The following is a 19,071-nucleotide window of genomic DNA, read 5'->3' as shown; positions in this document are numbered from 1 at the left end:
ACCTGCAGCATCACAGGATCTCATAGCAACTATGCCCAATATGGGTTCCTTACTTTGCCCAAAGATATGACCAATTCAAGCCAGCATTCAAAAATACACTAGACTGTGATTTATATATCTCAATCACAGTAATCATCAGATCACCAACAATTTAAAGGTTCCCCGGAGTTTATGGGAGATAAAGAATCAATATCACGAGCAGATAGAAAATCCAATTCACTTTTAACACATAAAAATGAAAAATAGTCTTTTTTCTGACATGCTTTCAAAGAACCTTTTTTTAAAGTTAAAAGTACTATAGGTAAGTTCCAAATAATTTCAAAGTGAGTCTAACACTATGTGGTAAATCTCAAGGTTTCTTTATCCACTGTGAGTTTCAAACAAAATAAAACTCTGTGCATTCTTTGAATACATACTTTAAATCAAATCATTTCCTGGCAAATATAAGGGAAAGAAATGGAAGCAGTAACAGATTTTATTTCCTTGGGCTCTAAGATCATTGCAGATGGAGACTGCAGTCATGAAATTAAAAGATACTTGAGAAGAAAGCTATGTCTATCCTAGATAGCATATTAAAAAGTAGCAACATCACCTTGTGAAACAAAGGTCTATATTGCAAAAGCTATAATTTTCCCAGTAAAATTGTATGTGAGAGTTGAACCATGAGCATCAAAGAATTGATGCTTTTGAATTGTGTTGTTGGAGAAGACTCTTGAGAGTCCTTTGGACTGTAAGGAGATCTAATCAGTCAATCTTAAACGAAATCAACCCTGAGCCCTGACTGTTCTTTAGAGTCAGATACTGACTCTGAAGCTCAAATACTTTTGGCCACAAAATGAGAAGAGAAGATTCATCAGAAAAGACCCTAATGTTGGGATAGATTGAAGGCAAAAGGAGTACAGAAGAGGATGAAATGGTTAGACAGTGTTATCAATGCAGTGGGCATGAGTTTAGGAAGTGGAGAACAAGGGGTCCTGGCATGCTTGGACCATGGAGTCATGAGGAGCTGGAGACAATTTATCAAATAAACAACAAAGAACAAAGTTTAAAAAGTTACTGTTCAAGAAAGTCCTATCAACCCCTCTGATCAAATGATTGAAGAAAGATATGAAGCTAAATCCACAAAACTTCCCTATTTAGGTCTAAAGGAGCCACAGTGGCACAGTGGTTAGAGGGCAGTACTGCAGGATACTTTTGCTGATTGCTGCTGACTACAATTTGGCAGTTCAAATCTCACCAGGCTTAAGGTTGATTCAGTCTTCCATCCTTCCAAGAAGACCCAGATTGTTGGGAGCAATATGCTGATTCTGTAAACCGCTTAGAGAGGGCTGTAAAGCACTGCAAAGCAATAGATAATTCTAAGTGCTATTGCTATTGCTAAATAGGCTTAATTCAACAAGTTTGATTCATACAATTTTAAATCTATATATCTAAAACCATGGAAATAGTATCCAAACTCTGGGTGAAAAATATTACATCCTGGGTATCATTCAAACTGACAACATCAACCACACAAAAGTCAAAAACTAGATTAGAAGTGAATCCATCATGACACTGAAAAAATCTTAAAGTCCAAACTTAGTGGAGTAAATATCATCAAGGCAATTAACACCTAGGCAGTTCCAGTTATTAGATACCCAGCTAGAATACTGAACTGGATTCCAGCAAAACTAAAAGTCCTGAATAGGAAGACCAAAAAATAATGACAATTAAATAATGCCCTTCATCCACACAGCAATGTTGACAGACTTTAATTACTAAGGAAAGTGATAGGCATGGAATGTTACAAGTACACCAGATAGTTGAAGGGAAAAAAATGGCACTGGAAAAATATATGAAAGAGAGTAAAGAAGATGTACTGAACCTAGTATGCCATGATGGCTTATTCAGTACTGGAGAGACCAAACCGGCCTACAGGAAAGACCAAATGAAGAATAGAAATGACATGGCAAGAAAAGATAATACACGTGTGCAAAAAATGCAGGCAAAGCAGATAACAACAAGAACTGGGAATGGTTAAGTGCAGGAAAATTGAAGAAAGGCAGAGGGACGAATTCTGGCCACACAAGACCAAGTCTTTAGAACAAATGCATAGAAAACAGAATTGAGACGAAAGCAAGAGATGGCAAATGCTGCCACTGCAAAGAAGCTGAAGAAACTATGGACCACCTAGTTAGGTACTTCAAGAAGACACAGACTTGCTATAAAAAATAATGTGACTAAATAGTAATAATCGTATATTGGAATATCTGCAGAAAATATCGTCTGAAGCAGCTAAAATGCTCTGGGATTTTAGACTGCCACATAACCCCTCAGACCATTTTCTATAAAAAAGACAAAAAAGTCTGGATAGTGGTCAGGGCTATCCAGAAACAGGAGTAAAGAAGAGAAAAAAACCAGGACAAAATTTTCACAGAAGCAGAATTGGAAGATCTGCAAAGGTCTACTCAGGCAAAGAAACTGAAGTCTTGCAGAAGTAGCTCAGACAAACCAAAGGGAGGGAATAGCAAAAGACTAGAATCATTACTGAACCATTCTTATTCTCAAGTCAAGCACCTGGACGATATGACCAACCATAATAATACATTTATTATGCTGCCCAACTCCCAAAGATTCTGTCTTCCATTTGTCATGCCAGCATTCACATTTCTAATTTCATTTTACAATGACTTATATAAATTGCTGATAATAGGTAAGATCTCTAGAGATTGCCAACTCATATTTGAATGAGGACACAACATTCTAAATCAATGAGAATACATCATTCTAAATCAAACTGATTCTTTTTCTGATACACTATTAAAGCCATGTTGTTAAAAACAGATAATAGGAAATGGCAAAGTAAGCTTATATTTTTTCCTTTGAGGTCAATTTTTTTCCTGTTTTTCTTTCTTCCTCAACTGTTTTTTCTAACTATATCTATTCCTTCTAAATGTACAAATTCTATTTCTCTTTTACATTAGAGTATACCAGTTTATCTTTAGTTTCAACCTATATTTATTAACTCCAAATAGTACTTATTACTTATGCCAAATGCTTCTCAAATTCCTAACTACTTGGATTATGTTTGGCATTTTATTTGAAACTTATTTAGTACACTGACATCAGGATTACAAAATCATTCAGAGTTGCCATGCCTCACTGCTTCCACATACAAATAATTCATTCACGGCCAGACTACAAATTGTATTTCCACTGCTTTTTTGTAGTTGTAAGCATGCAAAACCTGAGATCATCATGTGATAAATAACTTAGGTTCAGTTATTAAGAGGCAACTACATGTTTACATGTGACCCTCTGTATTTTAAGGGGGGGGGAGCTCCAAGAGCCATATGGATAAAGATTAGCAGCTAAGGCTTCCATACATTTTCATCACTAATCATGCTGGTTGAGGCTGCTGAAAGTTGTAATTCAGCCATAGTTGCAGGTCAATGTGTTTCCCAATCTTCTTCAATCATACATACAAGAAAAAAAGTAGGGCAAGGGAGAACAAGGGCCCATGGAGCAGAGAAACCGTTCCATGCCTAGTATAGTTGTTTAAATATTCGGATGTACTTCTATCCTCTTTTAAAACCTGTGTTTGCTTGTTTGGCATTATTCTACTTAGTACGATATGAGTGTAGATCTCTGCCAGATATTTCTCTAGCCTGCAGCCCTTTCTCACTATTGCCAATTTTCAGTAAGTAAATAGTTATTTAAAAGAATATGGTGAGAAATAGTAGAATAAAATTGTGAGAAGGAAAGTGAGACATTATGAGAAGAAATGATTTTTCACTGTGGATGTGTCCAATTTGCTCTCCTCTTTTTCCTGCTCATTTGCAATTCCTGAAACTTTTGACCAAAATCACCATAAAACACAAATCTTAGAAAAACCGTGAACCCATTATTTAGTGTTCAACCAAAGCAAACAAAAAAACAACAGCCCAACCTTTTCTTTTGGAACAGAAATTTGAAAGTTTGTGTTACAGAAATTTGTGTTGTGAGTGGTTGATAACCTTAAAGTTCGGATTTGAAGTTTGCATTACGATGTCATAAAATATCCTCCTACCCAGTTGTTGACCTCTCCTGTTGATCATATACATGCTCAACTGTCAATTGAAATTAACATATGGATCTGGCAGAATATATTTTATATATATTTTACTACACCATTTATATACTGTATTTACTATATTGCTATACTATCATATATTTATATATTTTATTTACTGTTTATATAATATATTTTACTATACCAAAGCTTGTATCACTGTAAACATGTTGGCAATAACATTCATAACGTAGTGGCATTTTGTTTATTACTAAAGGCATAGATTTGAAAAAATCACTCTAGAATAGCAGCAATTACAACTCACACAGACAGAAAACTAAAGGTGATGTCTGACTTGTATAAAAACACTCCAATAATAAAGGAAGAAAATGAAAAAAGCACTAGAGAGAGAAAATGCAGCAGAAAACTATTTGAAGTAAATGTTACCAGGCTAGTTTTTTTAAAAAATAACAACACAAAAACTATTTTCCTTTCTCCTCTATAAAGCTCTCCAATTATCTCGGTTAGGCCATGCTGTTTTTTTCCTGAACAAAGCTTGCATAAAGAAATCCTTTATCAATGTTGTCATTAGAGTAGAACTTCTAAGCCTGACATAGCAGATTATGAAAGAGCCCCTTAAATAAGGACAGGTACAGTGGTGGGTTGCAGGCGGTACGCCCCGATACACGCGTACTAGTGCCTGCCGGAAGCAGCAGCCACCATACCAGAACGGTGCTTTGGAGGGCCTACCCGCCTTCGTTCCTTACTTGTATTTGAAGGAAACGGGCCAACTGCGCATGCACGTGTAGTGTACAGCGCCTGCACGACCCTCCGCTGAGCAGCTGGAGCTTCACAGGTGGTGGGTGTGCATGCGTGCACAGCACAGGTGCCTGTGATGCATGCCCGGCTCCCGTTGCAGCATACCGGTTGCAACGGGAGTCGAAAACCACTACTGGACAGGTACCTTTCTCCCAAAGCAAACCACCAGAAAAAAGCTTTGTATTTATTCTCTAGAGCAATAATTTGGTGCCCTCTTGATTCTTTGGATTGTAAGCTGCTCATTGGCCATGTTATTTGTAAACAATGGGTACTGTAGTCCATGAAGGATAGAAATTAAAGTTTTCTTGTGACAATATATAGTTATTTTATTCTCTGTTCATGATTTGATATCAGGCACAACTGAATGTACGTATCCTTAGACTAAATGAAATAAGGAGCATATTGTGCTCACAAGTCAAGGAATACCTGTAATTTTTATGTCAATGAGCCTTAGGGATAATGCATTCCCTTCTTCCAATATAGCCATAAAAAGGTCACAAATTTCACTTCAATCTGTAAATTAACGGGATTATAAATAATTAAGTTAGTCAAAATAAGAAATCACAAGTGTCTGGAGTTGTAAATAATGGCTGGACCAAGAGGCCCCTTTCACTTGCATTTTTGTTACCTCTCAACTGCTCTACTGAACAGCTTTCCTAATCCAGGCACCTTGCAGGTTTATAGATATTAACCTGCAGATTTCCTCAGCCAAATAGATCACAATGTAGAAAATTCTGGTGCCTAGAAAGACTAGCTTAACATAAAAGGTGATTCAGCCAAAGCTAAACTACAATTAGTTGCATATGTAAGCAATTAGTTGCATATGGAGGGCTTTTCTCAGCCACACCATAGGAGAGGAAAAGCAGATGGAATTCAACTTTATTGATGTGATTACACAGTAAATTTCATAACTTTTTGAGTTTAACATAATCCATAGTTCAACATAATCCATAGTTTAGAGATATATAAATTATATCTATGTTTCAACATGCCACTAGCGTTTTTAATTCTAGGAAATCAAAGTACACCTTAAGCTGCTAACCAAATAGATGAAATGACTTTTTAATCTATACATTCCATATTTTTCATAGTATAGTATAACACCTGGCAATCTTTTCATATCTTTTTGGGAATTACCATGGGAGTGAAATTACAACACTTAAAATAAGCCATTATACTTATATTTGTTCTACACACGGTATATAGTTATTGATTTATGAACCAATGGACTATTTTATTAATGCTTTTCTATCAACTAATAATCATTATAAATAGTTTTATGTGTGCTGTATTTTATAGCAAGCTTTTTTAAATAATTAAAAAGTTATTTTATGGGGATACATTTTCAACTAGTTACTGGTAAAAATAACTAGTTAATTCAGAATAATAGCAACCGATTATGACATTTGCAGTTCATAAAAAATATTTTATATCTACATGAAGCCGCTGGGTGAGATCATTCGTCGGTACGGGATTAAATACCACCAGTATGCGGACGATACCCAGTTGTATCTGTCCGCCCTGTGCCAACTCAGTGAAGCGGTGGAAGTAATGTGCAGTGCCTGGAAGCTGTCAGGGTCTGGATGGGAATGGACAAGTTGGCGCTCAACCCTGACAAGACTGAATGACTTTGGATGTTACCCCCAAAAGATAGTCCAGATATTCCACCGTTAAACCTGGGGGGTGAAACTCTACACCCCTCAGAGAGGGCTCGCAACTTGGGTGTTCTCCTGGATCCACAGCTGACATTAGAACACCATTTGTCATCTGTGACCAGGGGAGCTTTTGCCCAGGTTCGCCTGGTGCACCAGTTGTGGCCCTACCTGGACCGGGAGGCACTCCAAATGATCACTCATGCCCTCGTCACCTCCAGGCTTGACTACTGTAATGCGCTCTACATGGGGCTGCCCTTGAAAAGTGTTCGGAGACTACAATTGGTCCAGAATGCAGCCGCGCGAGCGATACTGGGTGTACCCAGGTACACCCATGTTACACCTATCCTCCGTGAGCTGCACTGGCTTCCTATCGGTCTCCGAACACGCTTCAAGGTGCTGGTTATCACCTTTAAAGCCCTACATGGCCTAGGACCTGGATATCTCCGTGACCGCCCCTTGCAACATACCTCCCAGCGCCCAATAAGATCCCACAGGGCGGGCCTTCTCCGGGTACTGTCGACCACACAATGTCGTCTGGCGGCTCCTCGGGGAAGAGCCTTCTCTGTAGCTGCCCCGGACCTCTGGAATGATCTCCCCCCTGAGATCCGGACCCTCCCCACTCTCTCGGCCTTCCGAAAGGCTGTTAAGACCTGGTTGTTCTGGCAGGCCTGGGGCTGCTGATCTTTGATTGGACTTCAGCCCCATTATAATCGAATGTATGTTGTGTCTCTTTTAATCTATTTCTGTTTGTATTTTAAACTCTTTTTAATATTTTTAAATGTTTTATGTAAGCCGCCCAGAGTCCTTCGGGATTGAGCAGCATATAAATCTATTAAAATTACAAAAATTAAATTACAAATAGTGAATGAATAAAATATGCAATTTTAGAATATTTTCTATCTCTGTACAAATAATCAAAAGTGAAGTGTATAAGGAAAATAAAAATAGCATCACACAAGGAACAAACTGATCTAATAGATGAGATCAGTTCCAATTATTACATCATTTGGCTAAAAATTAAGAAACATAAACTGCAATAGACAATGCCTATTTTTAAAAAATAACTGCAGCCTATTAATCACAAGCCTACTGTTAAGTAAAGCCTTAAATGCATTTAAAAAGCACTTCCAAATGTATGTTTATTCAGATTACAACAGTTTTAGGAGATGTTAATTTCATAGAAAAACCAGAATTAGTATCGTTGTTCCTTTTGCTTGTAAAACATCAGTTAATGTCACTTAACACAACTCTGTGAACCATTTTGAAATTGAATAAAAGACAGAATGGAATTCCTATAACATGAGAATAGTTCCAGTTTTTTTTTTATTTCATTTATTGATTACATTTATATTCTATCCATCTCATCATTTTGCAGTGATTCTGGGAAGTATACAATATAATAAAATATAGAAATATAGAAAAGCAATATAACTATAAAAACAGATTTTAAGAAAATTGTCTTCTATACAGACTGCTTACTTTCCAGTGTTCTAAATAGTAAAGGCTCGGGCAAAAAGAGACAAAGTAGAAGAGCTAATAGCAATACATCCAGGACTATTCAGGATTCTGAATTAGAGGAATTCTGCTAAAAACTTCAGGATTCAAGATCAGGACAATGGACAGCAACCCAGCATCTAAGATTAAAACAATGTATGCTCCTTCTGGTAAATCCACCCATTTAGATTCTACAAATTTTTACAGATTCAGTGGTCTTTTCTTTGAAGACGATAGGAATTGGGCTCAAGGAATAGGGGTTTTGGTGAAAAATGCTTCTTATAATGTTTCAAATCACTGGTTGAATCTGAAAAGCATTCATACATGGATAGTTCAGAATATACTCAATTTGAGTTAACTATGGCTAACCAATCCTGCACAAGTGAATACTAACTCTGTATACTCTGCTCTTACAGAATTATGGAGTCTAAGAAATTATTCCTGAATGCCCTGGAGGACTTACCAAGTGATACTGGTTGATAATTCCATTGAGGACCTATATTCGTGGTAAAATAGCAAATAAGATGGGCCAGTGATGTTATCATACATTCAAAATGCAACCAAGTGTCCATTCATGAGATTCTGAATGGGATCACACTTGGGTTCTGGATTCACAACTTCTTCACACCAGCAGACAAAAGGAGTGTTTGTCCAGCTTCTACTAATTTATCAGTTGCATCCTTTTTAAGGGTAAACTGAAAGTGACTCATGCCCTCATAACCTCAAAGTTTTATTTTACAATGAAGTTTTTTAATGTTTTTCAAGGGCAGTCAGAAGTATATCAAGCATATACAGAGCAATCTACTTGACAGCTGGTGAAGCCACTCTGTCTGGGTAACAAAAGTTTCATGGATGGTGTTTTTATCAACAGGTTTCTGAATAGAACTGAATGCAGGTTTTAACCTGTAAACTCCTACCTGCCTTGGCTCCCTGTTATCCAAAAACCTTCAGACCGAATCTGCCTATTCAGTGCTCTCCATTCAAAAAGGAAGACTTTGAATTCCTCCTTTGAAGCAAAGTTTAGGGTCAGGCTTATCACGATATCTTTCTCTCTGTAGTAATCCAACTGCATGTGCTTAAAAATAATTCTTACATTTGATTGTGATTTTATAGCTATTTTACGGAAATAGCTGTGTGGTTGTTTATTTTGTTTTACTGATACAAACTGTTCAAAATGACCAGACATACTGTTGAAGATTCTCTCACATTTTATAAAACATCTATAAAGTCAAGTGGAAAGCTTTTGGGACAGTGCTGAATCTTCTATTAAGAACAACAAACCAAGTGATAAAAAGATAAAAAGAAGCTGGTGAATTCAGAGGAAAAGCAGAGACATGAACTGGTAAATCACATAAATTACCTTTGGCTTACTTTTCATTAGAAAGATCAGTTTTCCTTTCAGATGACACCAATTCTCTTCTGGCTCTGTGTAGAACAAAAACAATTTCAGTTTGAATAGTCTTCCTTGATGCACTGATTCTTAAAAATAATAAAACTGGGGAATCATTAATTAAAAATATGCTTCATTGGTAGCTGATATACGATACATTTTACATAGGCCTTTTATGCAGCAGAATGAATATGACATCCAGTGTAGCAAGGTGATATTTCCACTACAATATTTATTATTATTACCATTCCATTCTATAGAACACCTCCCCCCCCCACCAAACAATTATATTTGCAAAATTAGATGACTGTATGGCATTAGGCTAGTTTTAAATGCCTTTATTTAACCCCCCCCCAAAAAAAAACCCCACACCAAACCCCCCAAATTCTGCCTTTTGTATCCCATAGATAATTGTCAATTTTTCTTTTTAAGATACCCAATAGGGATTAGGTGCCCTAAACAAATCCACTGGATGGCTATTAATGGATGTAATAAGGTTGAAGAAATATTGATGCTTCGCCATCCTTATTGAGATGGTCCCTAATTTGCAAGCAAAGAGTACCTCAGGATCACCGAGTGGTTACACAGGAGCAATACGATCCAAGGGTTCTGCCACTTACCCATCCCAGGCAGAGATTAGGGCCTCAACCAAATCGCCCACCAGAACTTCTGGGGAAAATCCCAAGTTTTCTCTGGAATCCCATTTGATCTATCAATTGTATAGAGCAGGCTGATTTTAAAAAAAAAGCCCCGTCTCTCTACAGGAAGGCAGGATACCAGTGAGTTAAAAGAAAACCAGAAAGGAATCTGTCCATGGCAATGGACAAATATTAATATACTCCACTATCCACTAGATCATATCAAAGATATGCAAGTTGTGGGCCTGCACCCTGGAGACACAGCTGACTGTGCAAAGTGGTGTTCAATTATCTGAAAAGCAGACCCTGCACTTGCAGGAGTACACTAGGAAGAAGACGACTACCAGATCATTTCTCAAAAGTTCCTGAGAAAAAAAGAAAATATGTGTGGCCTGTAGTATAAGTTGAATAATCAGTGACTCAGGAGAGGTCCATGGTGGCCATGGAGGCTATGAACTGTTCCCTTAAGCCCAAGTTCAGACAGAATGAGTAAAATCTATAACAATTCATGGATGACAACAGCCATCCTTCTTCCCCATCATGGACTCTTGTTTGGTGCAAATAGGAAACCTGAACATATTTTCTGAGAGGGTAACCTCTCCTCTAGGCCAAATCAGTAAAATTTGTCAGATCTGTGACTTCCTCCAAGATAAAATCATGGAGGAGGCACTTTTATTATACACCAAGCTAGCATTTAGATGCTCCAAATCACACATATCACAATGAATTAAAATTTTAAAATTTTACTTTATAGCTGTATATTATATGTGAATCATATCTATTCACTGACCAAAGTAGGACATTTTCTTCTTGCTTGCAATCAGTAAAAAAAGTAGCCATTTTTCATGCAAAGCGAGGCTCCAATAACTTAAATAATATCCTCTAAAAATCTAAGTGGAGACACTAATTTTAAAATTGGAGGAGGTTTCTAACCTTTGTTCCACATATTCAGTTGTGCAACTACACATTTGTCTATAGATAACAACTTCAGCTGGGTACCTCTAGCTTCATTAATCTGTTTCTACCCTACATTAAAAAACATGTCAGGGAATATGACTACTCTGTTTCTAAATTAAACATACAAAAAAAAAATTCACCTATATAAAATAATCCAGTTAATAGCCAATAATAGCAGGACTAATCTGCCAGCATGAGTCTAATTCACCACAGCTATGGCAGAAGAGCAATCACTTCAAAGACGTTTAGCAGCACTCAACCATTAGCAAAGAAGAAAATGGATTACACTGAGAAATCTGTGGATAATAAGACTGTAAGCTGACAAGAGCTGCCAAACACATGTTTGTAGACAATTGGCAATTGCCTGTTATTTTTACTTCTATATTTGCCATTCCTGAATATTCTGCATATCTCCTCTACATATTTCTTTCCTTGTCAAAACCAGACACTATGGAATGTGCTTAAAAAAGTGGGAATCCAAGAACATCTCATTGTCCTCATGAGAAATCCATACACAGGTCAAAAAGCCAAACGACAGACAAACCATGGCAAAACAGAGTGACCCCAGGTTGGTATAAGAGTGAAACAACCTGTATATACTCTCCTTCTTTATTCAATTTATATGCCGAATACCTCCCAAGGAAACTAGATGTCAAAGAAGGCTCCTGAAAGTATTGTGGACAAAAACAAATGGATCACTAACAAAATCATTATTACTATAGGTACAAGTGATTAGGCTTATTTCATCTGCTTACTTCAGACACATTATGCCAATATCTTTGGAAAAAGTTCTAATGCTGGGAAAGGTGGAAGAGAACAACCAGCAGCAAAGTGAACACACTGAGTTACAGTGGTGAGGGGATGTTGCCAGAAGACCTCAAAGTCAATTTTAGTAACAGACTGTCTGAAATCTATCTCTGTGGTTTCTAGGAGTCAAAAATGATTTGATGTCATATAATAAACAAATCAGCTGTTCATGAAGAGGAGTTAGAAAGTTCAGACTAAAAGAGAGATTACAATGGGTTGGTTGAAAACATGCAAGATCAACTACAACATAAAGTAAAGATTGTGCTTATTTATTACTTCAGTTTATATATCAGCCCATCTCAAATATATGACTCTGGGAGGCCATAACAATTAAGAATATAAAAAGTGAGCATTAAAAAAATAAAAAATAACCATACAATCCATATATATTAAAGTACAATATATCTACATTGTTGTTAGCACTGTCATACCCATCCTAAACAATATATTTCATTTACTGTCTATTTTTGTGGATTAACATCTCAGTTTATTGCAAATAAGAACAGCAACAGGGTTTTGAATGTTAAATTACACATGAAAATATTTAAAAACAAGGCGCAAACATTGAAGCATTCCTTCCTGTGCAGGTGTTCACAAGACACTTCAAAGGATTCTAAATGACACAGAACCGGTCTATTCATCCTTTTCTGCTATTCTCCCTGATTTGTATGGCTAGCAAATAACTCCTTGGATTCTGGAGTTGCTACCAATATGAGTGTCTAGGATTTTATGCTAGGCCCTCAACTACTTAGAGATACTGGTTGGCTAGTGTGGCTTAGAGAGGAAAAGCCAAAAGTTATGGCCAAACACAATACTGTATGTGCCATGCCTTTAGCTTGGCTTAACCTGCCTCTTGAACAGCAGTAGAAAAACAAGATGTTTTCTCTGATGTTTTTATGGATATATCCATGTGCAATTCAAAATTTAAATGTGGGCTAAGCCATAGGTTTAAAGGTCAAATGTCATTTGAGAATCATCCCTGTGTATGAGAGAAGAAAAGCTAATGCTAGCTCACTATAGTTTTGTAATTTTGAAGTTATTTCTTTTGTTTTGCTGGAGATTGGAAACACTAGCAATAGCACTCAGTGGATTCATTCAGGAGAACTGAATTATTCTCCCTTGCTTTTTGAAATCAAAGCCTTTGTGGTTGTAGTCCTACCACAATGGCTTTGCGGTTATAGTACTAAACCTGGGGAAGAAAAGACTCCTGATTGTTGGGTGAAAATTGGTATTGGTTCTTACCTGATATGCCCCTTCTCCGGACGGTGGAGACAGCAGCCAGGATGGGTCGTCTCTGTCCATTGACCAATCGGACTGCGTCTACAGATGTGATATCATTAGTACCACTGGTCGTTCCTCCCAGCTTCAACGAAGGTAGATCTGTAGACTGATGCATTGTGTTAATCACAAGAATTGATAACACACTCACGTTCTCCTCCAGAATGCCCTGATCTATTGCTAAGTCCAAATCAGTAAAAAGTCCCAGGAGAAGTGTGGGACTGGCTGCAGTCTTCACCGTCTGGAGAAGGGGTGTATCAGGTAAGAACCAATGCCCATTCTCCCCAGTTGGTGGAGACAGAAACCAGGATGGGACATACCAAAGCTTGTCCATAACGTTAAAGGTGGGAAGATGACTGGCCTGAGGATGATTGTTCAGATCTGACTTGTTGGAGCGCCCTCTTGCCAAAAGCAGCATTTGCCAATACATATCTCTCTAGTCTATAGTGGTTTACAAATAGAGATAGTGAAGACCATGTAACTGCCTTGCAGATTTCCTCGATAGTAGCTTGGGTAGACTACACTTCCAAGGTAGCTGCGCTGCGAGTTGAATGTGCTGTCACGTGCTGAGGGAGAGGTAGTCCAGGAGCTCCATATGCCTTCAAGATGCAGGACCTGATCCAACATCCGACAGACCTAGAAGAGACTTTAGCACCCATGTTAGTTTGATTAAAAGAAACAAACAAGGCCTCAAAATGCCAGAAGGAAGCAGTTCTTGAGATGTAGATGCGGAGTGTACAGTGCATGTCCAGCTTGTGCCATTTGTGTTCAGGTCTATGTGCAGGGGAAGGACAAAAGTTGGGGAGGACGATCTCCTGGGCCCTGTGAACTCTACTGTTGACCTTCGGGGTGAATGTCAGGTCACGATGGAGCACCACCTTGTCATCATGGGAAAAAAAGAAATCTTGTCTAGTGGACAGGGCTGCAGTTTCAGAGACGCAGCACGCAGAGGTAATTGCCACCAAAAAGGAGACTTTGAGAGACAGGTACTTCATGCAGACCATGTGGAGCGGCTCAAAGGGGGATTTAGTGAGAGCGTTCAGAATTCTGCCCAGGTCCCAGGTGGGGAATCTGTGCATGGTGGGAGGACTGATGTTGGCTGCACCCCGGAGAAATCGAGTTACTAGTGGATGGTCAGAGAGAGTCTCGAAAGGTGGTGATATAAGAACTGACGCTAGCACAGCCACTTGCCTTTTTAGGGTGTTGATGGAAAGTCCAGAGTCCAGCCCTTGCTGAAGGAAGTCCAAGATTGCCGGAACCGATGCAGAAGATGGAGCACTGTGACTGTCACACAAAGTGTGGAAGGCCCTCCAGGTGGCGTTATGGATACAATTGGTTGAGGCATGCCTGGAGGCTTGGAGAGTCTGAATGACCCTTGGAGTGAGGTTCACCGCAGCTAGGGCTGTCCACTCAATCTCCAAGCGGTCAACTGTATCCAGAGTGGGTCTGGATGGACGAGTGAGCCTTGTGTCAGGGTGGCTTTGTGCAGGAGGGGTCCACCACAGAGGGGCCACCGAGAGGTTGACCAAGTCCACGAACCACAGCCTGCGTGGCCAGTGAGGGGCTAGAAGAATGAGCTCAGACCGCTCCTTGATCATCTTCCCTGATAACCTTCTGGACCATCGGAAGTGGGGGAAATGCGTAGAGCAGGCCCTCCAGCCACCTGCAAAGGAGAGCATCTACCCCTGCTGATCCAGAGCCCGCATACCTGATGAAGATTGGCAGCTTGTTGTTGAGATGAGTCAAGAACAGGTCAATCACTGGAATGCTGAACCTGTTGGTCAGTTTGAGGAACAGCTCTGGTGTTATGTTCCATTCCACGTGATTGACGTGGGATTGACTCAGCCAGTCTGCCTGGACATTGTCCACTCTGCTGATGTGCTCCACGCGAAGAGACAATAGATGGGCCTCCCAACCTGCGAGGCTGGCATCTGTGGTGACCATGATGCAGGCCGGATCCCGAAAGGAGGACTACTTTCGAAGAGGTCCACCACCCCAGGGACCTGGTTACCTCTGACCAGTCTTGGTGAGCAGCTCGTGTTAGCTCTTTGGAATGGCAGCAGGAACCATTGCAGTTTCCGGCTGTGCAGTCTGGAACAGGGGACAATGCTTCCCCAGCAATGGGGAGAGACAAAGTAGAGATGTTCTGTGGCTTCTTTTCATCTGTCAAGCCATCTGCTGCAGACTGGAGAGGCAGTCTGGGGTGGGGGGGGGGGAGAGACTGTGCCCTGCACCATGTCGATTACTGCACCTAGGTGTAGGGGACTTGTTGTGGGGAGAAGTGGCTTTTCTCCGTGTTTCTGGAGAAATTGTGCTCCCTGAGTATCAACAAAGTGGCCTGGAGGTCCCTACGCACCTGGAGTGCTGATCTGGACTGAATGAGCACATTGTCAAGGTAGCACTGTAGTCTAATGGGCTGGACATGAAGATGGGCTGCTATTGTCACCAGTACTTTGGTGAACCCTCGGAGCAGATGAAAGACCAAATGGGAGCGCCTTGTACTGGTAATGCTTTGAGGCAAAGCAGAACCTTAGGTACTGTCTGTGGGCAGGCAGAATGGGGATATGGAGGTATGCCTCTATCAAGTCCACCGATCTTAGGCCCTCCCTGATCCCCTCTAGAATAGTTTGAAGCGAATGCATTTTGAACCTGCGGTATTTGACATACAGGTTCAGGGTTTTAGGTCGAGGATTGTCCTCCACCACCACCCCCAATGCTTTTGGGACGACAAGGAGTTGAGAGTAAAATCCTTGACCTATCTGATCCAGAGGGACCGGTTGAATTGCCTGGATCTCCATGATGGATGGCTTGTTCCATCAGGAGTCTGTGAGATGGTTCCTGAGGTGCAGGACAAGGGAGAAAAGGCATCGGGAGGGAGGGGGAGAGAAATTCCAATGACAGGTCGAATTGTATCATATTTAGGACCCACTGGTCCAAAGATGTGGTTGTCCACCGATCGGCAAAGGCCGATAGGAGACCACCCTATCAGGAGACCATCCAGATAGTCACTTCTAACATCTGAATGGTCAGTTGGAAGGTCTCTTGAAGGGCTTCTTGGTAGGGAAACATTGATTTCCCTTCCAAATCTGTCCTGAGGTTGGTAGGACTGTCTGAAGTTAGATTGTCGTTGGGGACGAGAGGCATAGAACCCCCATCCCCTCCCCTAAAAGAAGACCTTTGGTAGAAGGGAGTAGATTTAGTTTCAGGCTTTCGAAAAAGGGAGGATAGAATCTTGCATGTCGTGAGATTTCACCAGGAGAGGTTCCAATGGAATCCAAAAAGTCCCCCCCCCCAATGAGCTGAAGACAGCTTCCACTTGGCCCTAGCAACGGCTTGCCATTGTTTCAACCAGAGCAAGCATCTGGTGGAAACAGACAAAGCCATGGCTTTGGATGAGAATCTGACCAAATTGAGGGAAGCATCAGCTGCAAATTTCATGGCAGCCTTAATTTTGTTAAGGTCCCTATGGGTCCTAGAATCAGAAGGGGGAAGTCCTTCCTGGATCTGTTTTATCCAGAGAATGGGGGCTCTACTGAAGAAAGAAGCAGGGGTGGATGATCTAATGGCCCAGGCCGAAGCCTGGTGTCCCTTGACCAGCGTTTGCTCGAAACACTAGTCTTCGGGCTTCAAGACCTCCTCTGGGGACCTTGTCAGGGCCAAGGGGGAAGGACAGGGATGCCACATATGGGTCTACAGATGGGGTCTCCAGGAGCTTAGCAAGCTCTTGGCCCACATTGTACAGCCTTTTGCCTAGAGAACTGGGGAGGGGACCCAATCCCGGGGAGCTCCATTGTCTTTGGACCAGATCCAAAAATAATTTGGTGGAAGGAATGACTTCCTTTTGCATGGTGCGTTCCAGAAAGAGAGGATCCGCAGGTTCCCCAGCTCCTGAATCGGACACCTGAGGAGGGGTTAATCCCACCTTGGCATTTTTTTTTTTTGGCTTTCAGGAGAAGGGATTTAAAGATAGCTGGTTTGAATAATCCTACGAAGGTAGGTTGGTCAGGGGTTAAATCCTCTTCTTCAGACAAGTCAGAATCCTGACTGCCTGATCCTCTTCCACCCCCATTGAGGCCTGATCTGAATGAGATGGAATTGATTGGGTAGAAGGACTTTTGCCGGTGTGAGAAGGTCTAGGTGATGGTGCAGTAGAAGCAGGTAAGGGGGCCTGAGAAACAGCAGTTTGTTGTTGTTGTTGGAGGCCTCCTGCAATCCCCTGTTTAATGGCCTCAGAGATAATGGAAGCCATCTCTAGCCCTGTTGCAGGCAGGGGGCCTTGGGGCAATATAAAGGAAGGCTGTACCTCAGGAGAAGGCAGTGGAGCTGAAGCTGCAGGGGATGGTTCAATAGGCCCAGAACTGGCCTGGTGGGGAGACTCCTATGATTCTTCCTCACTGTCTGAGGACAGATCAGTGGGACTTGGGCTTTCCAATGGCAACGGGCCTGGCAGAAATGCATGAGGGCTGGCAGGGTGCTCTGCAGAGCCTTGAGCCTGAAGTTTGGAGCTAGATGTGCCTTTGTAAATTCCTTGTCCAGCTGGCACTGGCGACGGTCCTCAGCCTTTTGGGAAGCCTTGGAGACTTTGGGAGGCCTGCCTTTTAGGTGAGGCTCTGGGGCCTGTCTTTTCTTAGAGGTTGTTACCCCAGAAGGGCCTGCCACCGGGCTATCGGGAGATAAAATGCCTGGGAGAGTCTGGCTTTGATCCTCCCTTGGAGAGGCCATAATTATTGGTGTTTCAGTGAGCTGCGCTGTGCCCTGCAGGGTTGTGGAGAAGAAGAGAGGCTTGGTACCAATTCCAATGGACCCGGCAGAGGCTTAGAGCTGAGGATAGGTTTGGCACCAATTTAAATGGTCAAGGGAGTTTAAAATGGCCACCGGAGCTTTGGCATGCTTTAAAATGGCCACCAGAACTTCAAAAAGAGAAAAAACTGCTCCAGAGGCTTTTCACAGCTGAAATACATCGGACGAGCCACAACAATGAAATTGTTGAACAGGTGGCCTCATGATGGGCAGAGGCCCTTGGGTTGCCGCCCGGAGGCTTGCCCGATGCTTTGGAGTCGCGGAGTGCTCCAGAGTTACCTCGTGGCACCCGCGATGTCAGGAAGGCATAATAAAGTCGTTTGCAATTCACAATAGAAGAAAAGAAGCAGCCAAACTTTAGATAAACCAATTAAAATTGTAGAGAATTAAATTTGGAAAAATGACCTAATTAACTAATTAATTTGGAGGAGAACAAATTTATGCATCGAGTCCTGATCGGAGTGAGTCTAAAGCTGGGAGGAGCCACCAGTGGTATCAGTGATGTCACATCTGTAGACTCAGTCCGATTGGTCAATGGACAAAGACAACCCATCCTGGCTGATGTCTCCACCAACTGGGGAAAATTGAAAATTACTAGGGATCAGGAGGCATATTTATTACATTTTTGTTGGCTAACATGAGTTAGTTTTGGCTAATAAAGCCAAAAAGAATTTCTGGACTCCAGCTAAACTGTAAGAGACTTAAATTAAAAATTAAAGATAATTCTTCAGGAGGTAGGAAAAGTAATGACAATGACAGAATCAAATGTTATTTCTGCTTTTCATGGTCAATTGCAATTATAAAAAAGCATTAGACATTTGCCTTTCAATTTTTCACACCAAATACTTTAAAGCTATGTTCAACTCTGACAAAATTGGATCACAACATTTTAGAGCTGTATCAGCATTAAGTTTAATTTAAAGTAGTTAAATCTGGTATTAATATTACTGCAAATGTCTTTTTTAGGTTATAAAGATTCTTGTATCTCATAAACATTAGGAAATCTTCCTCTAATCAGCATTTCTTCTTTTCAGCAATAACACTTTGCTAATTTAGAGCTGCTATATCAAAAAATGTAGCAAGTAAACAGTTGTTATCTGTCCTTTTCCTCTTTTAGTTTTCAGACATTAAGGCTTAAATAGTCAGGGCTAACAATATTTTAAAGTTATTATTTATTTTTTAATGTCCAATAGGCATGATAGA

General features: G+C 40.6%; 1 protein-coding gene across 1 annotated transcript in view; it reads right to left on the bottom strand.

The window, feature by feature from the left end:
- The window catches only part of INPP4B (inositol polyphosphate-4-phosphatase type II B), a 235,260-nt gene that overhangs the window by 175,984 nt on the left and 40,205 nt on the right, over positions 1–19,071 (bottom strand). Inside the window, 1 exon segment of the mRNA XM_032223560.1 lies at positions 9,370–9,423. Within this exon segment, the coding sequence (XP_032079451.1) occupies positions 9,370–9,376 (7 nt within the window). The 5' untranslated portion in view covers positions 9,377–9,423.

The sequence above is a fragment of the Thamnophis elegans genome, chromosome 9, assembly GCF_009769535.1.
Source record: "Thamnophis elegans isolate rThaEle1 chromosome 9, rThaEle1.pri, whole genome shotgun sequence".
NCBI classification, from domain to species: domain Eukaryota; kingdom Metazoa; phylum Chordata; class Lepidosauria; order Squamata; family Colubridae; genus Thamnophis; species Thamnophis elegans.
This window is presented reverse-complemented; position numbering and strand designations above follow the sequence as displayed.